Genomic DNA, 13134 nt, shown 5'->3' with positions numbered 1-13134 from the left:
CCACCCAGGTGAGCCCAGGGGCGCAAATGCTGGGAACCTCATCCCTGCCAGCTCCCACCCATCCCTCTCCCTCCCCCCAACTGTCCCTGGAACACAGCCCAGGGAGAAACCAAAGCAAACTCAAGGGTAAAACAAGGCCGGCTACAAGTGCTTTTGCTTCCCACACGTGCACATCTGGGCACCACCGCCACCAGACACGCAGGTTCGCCCTCCCCAGCCGCCACTTCTCCCAGGTGTTTTGCACAGGGGGGCACATCTGGGTGCCTCTGTTGTTGTGTTTTGTTAGGCTCAGTATGTATTGCACTTCGTTGCTGGGTTTGTATTGGTTTTCCTCGTGCTTGTTGGAGAATGGTATTGACCGGCTGGAAATCAGGAACACGCTCACAGCGCCAGCCTCCCTCCAGCTCCAGTCCCGCCCCCAGGCCCCTCAAGGCACCCGCCCCCCAGCACCGCCTGCCCTCTGGCCCCTGGGGTGCCTCCATGCCTCCCCACACCTGCTCCCCAGATGGCATCCGGTCAGGGGAGGCCCTCCCCAGCCCCCCCTCTCCTCGCTCTCGTGCGTGCGTGTGTGGTCACAGCTCCCTCCCAGGTCTCTCCTCTCACACTGTCGTGACCCTCATGACCAGCTCTCGGCTGCCGCCCTGGGGGGTCCGCTGTTCATGAGGCCTTAAGTGACTCAAGATGTGCAGGATGGTGTAAGCACAGTGGTGATCGGACAGAGGGCCTGAGGGGTGGCCAGCCGCCCGGGCAGGGCCTTCCTCAGGGGCAGGGGTGCCCGCAGCCTCCTCTCCGGAGGGGGGCGCATTGGCCTGGGTGGACGAGGATGTCCGGGCGTTGGTCCTGCCTCCTGCCTTTTGATCCTCCAGGTCTTTTGTCTTGTCATAGTTCAGCACTTTCCACTGCTGGTTGACAGCCTGCCACCGTTTAAAGATGCGGTACACGGAGGGTCCCTCATGGATGATGAGGCCTGGGCAGCAGGGAGAAGAGAAAAACAAAGGCAAGTAAGAGATAGCAGCTCACTGCTGGGAGAAACCAGTCTCCCTCTGTTTATAAGTGAGTATAGGCATTGGGTAAGCCAGATTTATATTGGTTTGATTTGTTCTTTTCAAACCTACCTTTCAGCTCTGGGCCACATGGCAACCATCCTTACATTTCTAGGCTCAACGAGTCTTTGGAAGTATGTGGAAGGCCACCACACCGAGGGCGCGAAATAGTCGGGCACCTACATGCAGTGCTTTTGCCTCTGCCTCTGCTCTATCCCTCTTACTCCTTGGCCTGACAAAATCCAAATTCATTGTCCATTAAGGCGTAATACAAATATCTTTTTCTCCCTCTGCCATGTGTCTGTGGCACCTGGCACTTAGCAGATGTTGACTGAATCCTGTGCCTTCAAAGGTACCATAAAAGAAACCCTATGGTCATTCCATACCTGCTGAATGTCCGAAATTCCACTGATTACCTCTTGGCTATTTAACAAAAAGCCCAGTGCTACCAATATACACACATTGCTGGCAGAGCGAACTCTGGCATGGTTCTATTGGCCAGGGGCAGTGTAGAGTCAGAAACGAGTTATGTCAGACAACCAGGAAACTAAATATTAATTGTGTGCCTACTATGTGCTAAGCACTAGGGATAGCACAGTGAGCAGGACAGGCAGAGTCCTGCCCTCAGAGAGCTGGCATTCTAGTGGAGAGGCACACAACAGACAAGGAAACAAGCCAATAAGACTATTTCAGGCACGGACACACGCTATGAGGAAGATAAAACAGGGGGAAATAGCCACTGCCTGCAGACACTGAGAGTCCTGTTTGATGGAGACGGTAGTAAGGGCTTGTGAGGGAGGTGATATCTGAGTTGAGACTTAATTTCTTTTTTTTGTTGTTTTCTCTCTTTTTCTTTTTTTTTCCAGCCGGGCCACACAGCTTGTGGGATCTTAGTTCCCCGACCAGGGATTGAACCTGGGCCACAGCCATGAAAGCGCCTAGTCCTAACCACCGGACCACCAGGGAATTCCCTTGAGTTGAGACTTAAATGATGAGAAGGAGGGATCCATACAAAGTCTGGAGAGAGAGCATGTTAGTGGTAAGAACTGTAGGCACAAAGGCCAGGAAGTGGAAGTGGAAGGAACCTGGCTCAGAAAGGAGGTCAGTGTGGCCAGGGTGCAAGGGAATGAGTGAATGAGTGGGCAGTGCAGGGAGATGGGGGTCAGAGGCCAGTCTATGGCAAGGCCTTATAGGCCATGGCAAGGGATTTATATTCTATCTTGAGTATAAGGGGAAGCCACTGAAGGGCTGTAATAGGAGGACGATGTGGTCTGATATACCCTTCAGAAAGGCCATCCTGGCTCCTGTGAAACAATAGACTGCAGAGGGACAAGAGTAGATGCCGAAGACCGAGGAAGTGATGTAGTGATGCAACTTGGCAGTGATGGCCGCTTAGACTAAGGTGTAGCGGCGGAGGAAGTGAGAGGCCACTGGAGTCAGAATGTATGTTGGGGGCAGAGCTGACAGACTTGCTGGCAGGTCAGGTGAGTCAGGAGAAAATTCTGGACAACTCTGAAGCTTCTGGCCTCAGCAGTTAGATGAGTATTGGTGTCATAGACTGAGGTGTGGTAGGCATGAGGGTCAGGGGTGTGGATCTGTGTGGTGGAGGCAGCCACTGTATTAGTTTCCAATTGTTGCTGTAACAGATCACCACACATTCAGTGGCTTGAAACCACACAGATGTATTCTCCTGCAGTTCTGAAGATCAGAAGTCTAAAAATCAGTGTCACTGGGCTAAAGTGAAAGTGTCAGCAGGGCTGTTTTTTTTCTGGTGGCTTTGAGGGGAGAATCTATTTCCTTGCCTTTTTCCAGCTTTTAGAAGTTGCCTATGTTCCTTGCCACTTCCTTGCATCACTCTGCCCTTTTCTTCTGATGTCACATCTCCTACTCCTCTCCTGTCATTGAGTCTCCCTCTGCCTTTCTCTTATGAGAACACTTTGATTACATTGGGTCCACCCGAATAATCCACGAAACTCTACTTCTTACAAGATTCTTAGATTAGTCACATCTGCAAAGTCCCCTTTGCCATATAAGGTAACATTAACAGGGATTAGGACCTGGGTGTCTTGGGGGACCATTATTCAGACTACTACATTCATTAATAGTTATATTTTGGTTATGGTAAATTTAAGATACCTGATAGGAATCTCAATAGAAGGGTTAGGTAGGCAGTTGGACATATGAGTCTGAAGCTTAGGGAGAGGTCTTGCCTGGTGATGGAGGTCATCAGTGTAGAGGTGGAATCTGAAGCCTTAGGAATGGCCCAGATCTCCTGGGAGAAGAGGTAGACAGACAAAAGAAGAGGGCCCATGACAGAGCCCTGAAGCTCCTGGTAATATGGAGGTTTGGTGGAGGCAGAGCCAGGAAGGGAGTTTCTGAAGGAGCAATAAATGGTGTAGAAACAAGACTAGCAAGTGTGGAAACCCCCAAGTCTAGAGAAGGACATGTTTCTTGAAAGAGGGTGTGATAACTCCTTGAAATGCTGTTGAGAGGTCAGCTCAAGTGAAATGAGGATGAGGATGAAATTAGCTTGGTGGGCACAGAGGAGGTAGGAGGAAAGATGCAATAGTGGGAAAATCAGGTAGTTCTCATCCAAGTGCATCTTTTTCTTCCATGAAGTCATCAGCTAAGGTGGGAAGGGATAAGGGAGGAAGTGTTGAAGATTTGTGGGGAGAAGAGAAGGTGGAAACTAATTATCTTGCAGAGTGAGAGAATGAATTTACAAGGGAGAGGTGGTAGAATTATCTGACAGTGTTGAGCACCTATTTGAGATTTGTGGGCACAATTTAAAGTGGGTCTAGTCATTGGTTGTGTGGTTTTAATTAGCATAGACTGTCTTTCCAGGTAAGTATGGCAGGAGAGAGAGTGGGACATGAGAATTATGGATGTTTGCAAAGGGAGTGGTTATCACGTTGGCCCATGGAGTCTAGACCGGGAAGGAGGGAAGTAAGAACACAAAGGGATAAGGAATAATGAAAATGGAAAAGTGGAAAGTGATAGGGTCAATGCCAAGAGGTTTCTATGAATTTGGAGAATTGCTAGAGTCAGTGAACTACAAGGATGGGGGGTGATGATCAGAGAGTGGGGTGTTTAAATCCAGATTTTGAAGGAATGTGGTTCTTGGTGATGATGAGCACTAGGGAGTGACCACTTGAATGGGGCTGAGGTGGGCTGGAGGGAAAGTTCTTCAGAATAATGAGGAAGGCAGGGAGTTGGATAGATTATCTGCATCAGCCATCCTCAGTTCTATCAGACCAAATGCTCCCCCCCGCCTTTTTTTTTTTTGCAGTACGCAGGCCTCTCCCGTTGTGGAGCACAGGCTCCGGACGCACAGGCTCAGCGGCCATGGCTCACGGGCCCAGCTGCTCTGCGGCATGTGGGTTCTTCCCAGACCAGGGCACGAACCTGTGTCCCCTGCATCGGCAGGCGGACTCTCAACCACTGCACCACCAGGGAAGCCCCAAATGCCCCTTTTCTATAACAAATTATAACAAATATATTTTAATATCCCCTTTTCTGTTCTGAAATGAAACTTACAAAATAATCCAAGCTACTATGGTTTCTTTTTTTAATTAATATAATGCCCTAACAGATTATGTACAGAAAAACAAAGGGGAAGTCATTTTATAACACGATAATATACATTTCAATATAAATGCTGGGGCACAGCCACTTTAGAAAACAAACCAAAACCCTCATACATTTGCAAAATGCCCCCTAGGGGATGGTAACACCTCTTCCAAGGACCACTGATCTACAGAGATGCTGAGACAGGTATGGTGGGAGGGAGTGTGTGAGCCAGGTGCACAGGGGATGTGAGGAGTGAGTAGGCAGTCAGAGCCAGCAGCATCAAGAAGGGAAAAGGGCTGGTGATGTATGATGACATTCACTTCAAAGGAGCTGGGGCTTCTGAAAGATAAAGGAAGAGAGGCAGTTTGGAGATGGTAATGGGGAGCAAGGAGGACTCATCCCACCTCCAGGCCCCCAAGATACAGTGTACTGGAGACAAAGCAGCCACCACTTAAGACAGCCATGCAAGAAACAATGTCCTCAGGAGACAGCTTTATTTCAATTAAAGGATGAAGAAAGGAACACTCGGAGGAGAGCTTGCCAATGGTGGACCATGAGGTCCAGAGGGTATGTGGAAGGGCTGGGAAGAAGGAGCCAGTAAAAGGATGAGAAAAATAGGAAAGGGATGATTGTCCATACGGTGAAGATGGTTTGGGAGGCTGGCCTCATGGTGAGTGAGATGACTGGGGATGAGGTACAGTGGGATTCTCTTGCAGCACTGTAAATCTGGGGGAGGCTGGTCTGTCCCCTGCGAGGAAGAGCTGATTCATAGGAGCAAACAGCAATGAGTCACTCCAGCCAACTCCACGTCAAGCAAAGAGACTGGATGGAAACATCTCAAAGCCTCTGCAACCTCCAACACGCTGTGATTCTAGGATACAAGACAGCCACCCACTGCTACTCTTCCCTCCAGGACTCCAACAGCTCCTAAAATTGTACTTTGTACAACAGGTCTTCGAGGGTTCACTGAAGGAGAGACAGTCTCCCTGTAGCCCAGTTGTTCCTGATCCTTTGGATCATGTGCCCCTTTGAGGATCTGAAGAAAGCTAAGGACCATATTCCTGGAAGAAAACCCAGACACATGAACCGTCTTTATGATTTTAGTGGGTTCATAAATCTCCTTTGGACCACCTGTGGACCCCTTGATCTCCTGCCTGGTTCTGGACAAGGAGACTTCCTCTCTGCCCACTTTCTCACCCTCTCCCAATGTGACAACTCTCATCGCTTCCTTCAACCTTTTGAATACATGCCTATGCTCCCTTGGCACTGCAGTGCTCACTTGTTCATTTATTTCACAAGCCTTGTTTGAACACTGTTATGCTCTTTCCCCTAGATTGTAAGCCCCTCGAGGACAGGGATCAGATATGGTTGAGGCTTGGGCAGCTAATACGGTATTGGGAGCTTAATGAAGCCTTGGTGATGATGGAGGACATAGGGGCCTTTGGGTGGGGGGCGGGGAATCAGGATTTTTTGAAGCCCCAAACACACTCTTTCCAATAAGAGTCACTACACTTGATTCTTAATTAGCTTCTTAATCAGACAATTTTACCCTGATTGAAGAGGGTGGCTTAAATTTCTGGTCTGAATGCTACCTCCTAATTATCTGTCTAGTGTTCAGGAAATAATTAAACCATTTTAATGGATAGATGGCTGAAGGGAAGGAAGGTGCACCTGTTTTTGTAGATAATGCTTGTTTGGCAAAAGTTGGAAAAGCACAAACTACCTCATTCGCATCCACTCCCTACCCCTCTCTCTGCTTCCTGCTCTACAGATTACTTATCGATTCCTTGAGCAGCAGAATCTTTTTTTTTTTTTTTTTTTTTTTGCGGTACACGGGCCTCTCACTGCTGTGGCCTCTCCCGTTGCGGAGCACAGGCTCCGGATACACAGGCTCAGAGGCCATGGCTCACGGGCCCAGCTGCTCCGCGGCATGTGGGATCTTCCCGGACCGGGGCACGAACCCACGTCCCCTGCATCGGCAGGTGGACTCGCAACCACTGTGCCACCAGGGAAGCCCAGCAGAATTTTTTAATGAGGGAAGATGGGTGGGACTCATTTGATAGGGACAGGTCAAGTGGGCAAAGTTGAAGAGATGGGAGAGAAAGAAGGTGAATGGTAAAATGGATAGAGAGAGAGACTAAAGTTAGAATAGGAGGAAAGAAGGCTATTGGTGAATGGAGGTGGAGAAGTAGTAGAAAACAAAATAGAAAATTAGAATGCATGGCAATATCAGAAATTCAACACATTTGGATTGAGCCCCTTTCTGGGGTTTTCTATTTAATTTATCTGGTACCCATCTAACAAGGTACCCAACCCTGGGCTGTATTCACTGATACAGTTCTAGAAGAACTGCTGCCTTCCTCTTTCTCACGTCTCTCCATCTTTCAGGGGCCCTCTTCCTGTAGGCTCCAAAGGATGTTGGAACCCTTCATTTGTCATCGTATCTCTCCCAGAGCCTCCAGCTGAAATGACCCTTTGCTCAGCCCATGAGGATGGGAGGGAAGGTGGCCATTGTGAGTAGGTTGTCCTGCCTGCACAGCCCCCCTGCCCCTAACTCACCACAGTGCTGTCAGGGGGTTCTCCCTGACGTGGCATCCCAATCCTCCGCTGCTGAATTTTGGCCTTTAGTTCTTGCTGTGTCCATAGAGGTGAAATACAATTTAATTCTGTTTAGTTAGCACTTCCTGAACCTACTGTGTGTTTCTACGAGCACATGTGATGGAACAAAAACAGATTCCCATGATGTACGGAGTTAATAGGCCAAGGCTGACTGAGAAGTATGCAGAGAAGAGCTCTGGTCCCCTCAGTGACACCAAGTCCTGCTTCCCACCCTCACCTCTTCTCCTACTAGTATCCTAGTTTAAGTGGTATAAAGGTTGCAGACAACTAACTCTACAACAGTGCTTCTCAAACCGGAGAGTTTATGAAAACACGGATTCCTGGGCACCATCCCCAGACAATCTGACTCAGTAGGTCTGGGATGAGGACTAAGAATTTGCATTTCTAAGAAGCTCTCAGGTGATGCTGATGCATGGACCACACTTGAGCAGCACTGCTTAGAACATGGTCCTTATCCAGACCTACTGCCTCATGGAAGGCTCCGAATTTTGATCAAAAAGCTATACATAATTTAAAAAAACACTCTGTTTCCAAATGTGACAGACATGAAAAGCTCAGGCAGCTGAAGAAATGGATACTTCCTCTCCTAGACCCAAAGACTTTTGGGTCCCACAATTTAGGGTCAACTCACTGATGAACATGTATCGAACATTCAGAGTACCTACCACTTACTAGCCTTGTGGCATGAGGTAAGTTAATTCCTCTTTCTGAGCCTCAGTTTCCTCATCAGAAAGTGGGGGCTGCTATTCTCTTGCTTATAGGGTAGTTATGAGATTAAATGAGGTAAGGAATCCTGCATGCTGATGCTTGCACTGTGCTGGGCACACATTTACACTCAATGCCATATGATATTGATTGTTTGGGGGAAATTACAGGACAGAAAAAGCCCACTCATATCTCCTCCTCCTCCTCCTTTATTGCCAATCCTGTTCCCAGCGACAAGCACCTGTTCTTCTGTCTCCTAAGTGTCCTTCCCAATCCTCAGTCATTGTTTATAGATTAATAACATGCTAGACCTGAAAGGAGCTCTGGAAACCAGCTGATTCTACACACGTCCCAAATATCCTCGCATTGTGTAACTGAGAGCTCCATTCCTGGAAGTGTGTTTCTGAAGCTCTGCCCTAAGACACTGTAGATTTTTTTTCCTGTGGGTTTTTTGTGAGGCTTAGAGTTCTCACTATCTGGACAGATACTAACAGAACTGCATTTCTCAGCCATGCTGGGTGATGATGGTGAAGGTCATGGTGATGGTGACAATGATGGTGATGATGGTGTTGGTGATGAGAGTCAATATTTACTGAATGCTTACTATGTCCTATCACTAAAAGGGCTTTGCAAATATGGTCAACTTATCTCACAAACCCAATAAAGGAGGTGATATTATCTCCACCTTACAGAACAGGAAACTGAGCTCAGAGAGCTCTCTGCACTCAGGTGGAGCTAGGTGATTGGCACTGAATGTGAGTATGAGTCAAGCCAAGATTTAAGAAATGGGGAGGCTTTCCTGGTGGTGCAGTGGTTGAGAGTCCACCTGCCAATGCAGGGGACACGGGTTCGTGCCCCGGTTCGGGAGGATCCCACATGCCACGGAGCAGCTGGGCCCGTGAGACATGGCCTCTGAGCCTGCGCATCCGGAGCCTGTGCTCCGCAACGGGAGAGGCCACAACAGTGAGAGGCCAGCGTACCGCAAAAAAAAAAAAAAAAGAAATGGGTACTGAGGGGAAAAGTGTATGTGTGCGTGTGTGTGGTGTGTGTTCGCGCACGTGCACGCACCTTATCCATGTTCTCTTGTATTTTCTATTAGATGGAGATAAAAGATTCAAAAGCCTAAGGAACTGTGGAGCCACAAGATGCAAGGGTCTTCGGTCCCTGAATCACTGTATGGAGGAGAACCTCCCACCGACAAAAACTTCTGCTGGGTTAAAACACTGAATTTGGGGGCTTACTTTTTTAATATCTACTGGAGTTACCCTAACTAAAATGCCTTCAGTGCTAGATTAGGGGCCACAGAGAAAAGCAGTTGTGGCTCAATGGCACAGTTCACGTGGTCCCCAAAATATATTAGCTGGCTTGAGCATCCACTTTATTTACCAGATTGTAGCTATTTCTAGCCACAAACCCACCATCAATGGACAGACTTGCCACTTCTGAATCTATCCCAAAATGCGCTGCAGGCACTAAAGGCAGTTCCTAAGAGCTGTTCCTAAAATATTTGAGCCTTGTCAGCATAACTGGAATAACTGAACTGCCTCCCAAGGGGTCTCCTTGGAGGGGGACAGTGAGTGCTTGGCGTGTCTACTTCTAAATCGGTCATCTTCATCCTCCAAGCATCCAGCAGCTCAGGTGTGGAGAAGGGTGACCATGCACAGGAAGCGGGGGTAGGGGGATGGAGGGGAGGTGCTTAAGGAAGGGGGTGGGGGGATACGTGTTAACAGTTAATCCAGAAAGTTGGATAAGCCACATGCAGGTAACAGAACATGGACTGAGCATCGTCTGGCTCATTTTTGTGGCTGATGCTTATGGGTTGTTTGGCCTGGCTCAGCAGTATTGGTCATCCCCGCAGTCACAGTTGTCAACCTCCGACAGTCATGACCTCTCACAATGGAAGTAATTCAAAAATTCTGGAATGTCAGACCTGAAAGGACCTTGTAGGTTATCAGGTTCAACCCTCTCAGTTTATAGGTAAGTCAGCTGAGTTGTAGAGAGAGGCAGTAACTTGCCCCAGGTCACAGAGGCAGCTGGTAGCTTATCTGCTCATCAGATCTAGGTCTTCTGCTTCCTAGTCTCTGCTGCTGCACCAGGCTGCCTCCTCCATATTTTCAGTTTCCTAATCAGGGAATTAAGAGGTTTGACAGGTGAGGTCATTTCTACCCAGAAGGAGGGAGGGAGGGAAGGAATCCTTGCGGCATTTATGTGTTTTTCGTTAATGTGGATTAAAATTAAGTTTGAAAAACAGTGTTTTCAAAGCGCTGCTGCCCGCACCCCCTGCCCACTTGCTGTAAACTGGGATTTGAATGCCTTTATCTCAGAGGGCAGGTACCAGGTACCTCTAAATCATAGGAAAGTTACTCAGTATACTGCACATAGAGGAAGTTTTAACAAAAAGTCTTCTATAATGTCATCAATTACCCTAGCCCACTGTTTTAAAGATTTGGAGCAGTTTCAGAATCTTGCTCACTTTCCTTACCCTGACCCCATTTCACTCACAAGTGAAAAACAAACATGATGAGGATGAGGTCCTCATTTTTGCAGAGTTGACTTCTTGGTGGCCAATCTCTTGGTCTGTGGAGTGAAAAAAAAATGTTTTTGGTGCCAGAGACCTTAATTAATTTGCTCTTGTTAAATCCTAATAACTTGACCCACTGGAGCAGAGAATGTCCCATTTGTTTCCTGGGTGGCTCTGTCAACTTCTCTGCCGGGGAAGACAGCGTCATTAGAGATGACGGAAGAGTAGGCAGGTGGAATGGGGACGTTTGATGTAATCAGATCTTCTCCTTTAGGGGACACGGGTGAGGGAGCCAAAAGCTTCCAGAAGAGGCACTGCTCCAAATGACAGCAGATTCTCAATTATGGGAGGACTCCGGGTCAGGCTCTCCAAGCTGTGGCTGGATTCAGGTTTTAACTGTTTTGGCATACCTTTATTGAGTGTCTACCTCGAGGGACATCTACCCTGACCAAGTACCTCCTACCCTGGTCACTGATACGTATAAGTGCCTGCTCCTTTACATGTGCCATCTTATTCAATCCTCTCAACAAACCTCTGAAGACAGTATTATTAGCCCATTTCACAGATGGGAAAACAAAAGCAGAGAGAGGTTATGCAAATCACTTAAGGTCAAAAGGTTAGCAAGAAACTGAGCCATATGCAGTCCCAGACCATTATGCAGCACCACTCCTGCCACTTCGGAGACCCAGCACTCTGGGTTTTGTGGCTCAGTCCCTCCTGCTGTTTTCTCATCTTCTGTCTCCTTCCATCCCTTAGGTGTTTAATGTTGCCCAGGGCTCTGTCCTTAGTCATCTACTCTCTGAACATCCCTCCTAAGTTATCTATTCAAACTCCACAGCTTCACACACCTCTAATTGTTGCCTTCCAAGTCTGCCTTCAACTGCCTACTGTCCTTACCTGCCCCCCTCCCGTCAGTTGCCAGCCCTAGTCAGAAATGGTTCAATGTCTTCTACAGCTTCCTCTATGTCACAGGAGGGGACCACCTGTGCACTAAAAGAAAGCCTTTCCCTCTTTCTACCCCAGCAAAGAGACACCTTCCTGGCCTTGCATCCTCCTCTTTGCAGATAATGTCCTCCATGTGTCTTGCATCTCTTCTACGGCAAACTCTTGACTTAGCAACTGCCTCTTGCCTCTCTGCCTGGATTTTAGGTTTAGGATGGTCCTTTTTTTTTTTTGGCTGCCTTTGCTGAAGACATATACTTTGGTTCCCATTTGTTTCATCCATTGCCCACCCCATTCTCATGCTCAGCAATGGCGCCTAGTCCCCACTCAAGCCAGAGCCCCGGGGCTCCCACTTGCCTGAAGGAGTTCAGACAGTCCTATCAAATCCACATCCTATGTGCTTCTCAAGGTCATCCCATACACTTCTTCCCCATTGCCACTGTTTTGCATCTCTTTCCTTCTTGCTCAGACTATTACAAGCATGTTTCCAGCTGGCCTCTCCCGATGTCTAGGCTGTCCATCTCTGATCCATCCTCCCCACAGCTACCAGAGCTGTCTCTTTAAAACACACATCTGATCATAATTCTTCTCTGTATAAAATCTTATCAATCCCTCCCCATCACCAGCAGGGTAGTCTGAGCTGCTTAGCACATGACTTGTGATCTGTGAGATCTGGTTCTTGCCAACCTCCCCATCCCCATGACCCACCTCTCCACCCTGGCTCTTTGCACCGAGCCATATAAATCTGCCCAAAGTTTCCTAAGCACACCTTGTTCTCGCATGTCTCTGGGTCTCTACACATGTTCTGCCTGGAAAGTTCTTCTCCACTCTTCTGGATAAATTTTGACATTTCTTTTAAAACAAGCTCAAGGATAGGGTTCCTTCCTTTAGAAACCCTTCTTGGACACCTCCAAGAGAGAGTTAATTGCTCTCTGCTCTGTTCTACCTTCCTCTATAGCTTGTAAAACTCCTGCTATGCTGTGATTTATTTGTAGACTGTGAGCTCCTTGAGGGCAGGGACTGTGTCTCATTCATCTCTCTGTTAATATTCCCTAGTTTCAGGAACAAAACAAGACATCCAACAAATGATACTGAATGAATGGGTCTGACCATCCCAAGCCCACTCTGACTCAGTCATTTCCTGTGCTCACTCATCTCTATGTCCCAGCTCTTATTATTGCCATCAATAATTACCTTGTCTGCCTCCCCAGTGAAGTGTAAGATCCTTGAGAGCAGGTGCCTTTTCAATAAATATTTCTGAGTGAAGGAATGGATTCCCTATTTTCATGCTAACCAGTACATTTAGCTACCCACATCCCAAGTACCTTTCACCAGAGTGTCACAGGGAGACAAACCACCCAAATTTCATCTCAACTTCTCAAGCCTCCCTCTCAGTTGGTGTCAGAACAGTACTGATTAAAAGGGAGGTACAACAACGGCTAACCTCCAAAACCCTGAGTACGGGACAGGAGCAGCTGGGGCTCACTGAATTTCTCATTGTTACCAGCCATTACTCCATGGGTCAAGGTATTACTGGACCAATTTCCCCTCAACCTGCTTCCTCATCCAAGCCCTGCATCTGCAATTTCACAGAGCAATCAGAGATGAAATAGGCAGTAAAAAGTGCCCAGGAATTGGAGCCAGAAGTTTGTGGTCCAGTCCTCAGCTCTGCCATCTGCTTAGTTATGTGACCTGGAGCCCAACTGCTTTAAACCTATTCTCACCTGTTAAATA

General features: G+C 47.9%; 1 protein-coding gene across 1 annotated transcript in view; it reads right to left on the bottom strand.

Moving 5' to 3' along the window:
- Positions 1-599: 599 nt before the first annotated feature.
- Positions 600-13134, bottom strand: part of MARCHF4 (membrane associated ring-CH-type finger 4) — a gene marked incomplete at its 3' end in the record, with an annotated part of 98907 nt that continues 86372 nt past the window's right edge. The window contains exon 4 of the mRNA XM_079709800.1: positions 600-967. Coding sequence (XP_079565926.1) covers positions 600-967 — 368 coding nt within the window. The remainder of the gene's footprint in view (positions 968-13134) is intronic.

This window comes from Hyperoodon ampullatus (assembly GCF_949752795.1).
Source record: "Hyperoodon ampullatus genome assembly, chromosome: 8".
Taxonomy (NCBI): domain Eukaryota; kingdom Metazoa; phylum Chordata; class Mammalia; order Artiodactyla; family Ziphiidae; genus Hyperoodon; species Hyperoodon ampullatus.
This window is presented reverse-complemented; position numbering and strand designations above follow the sequence as displayed.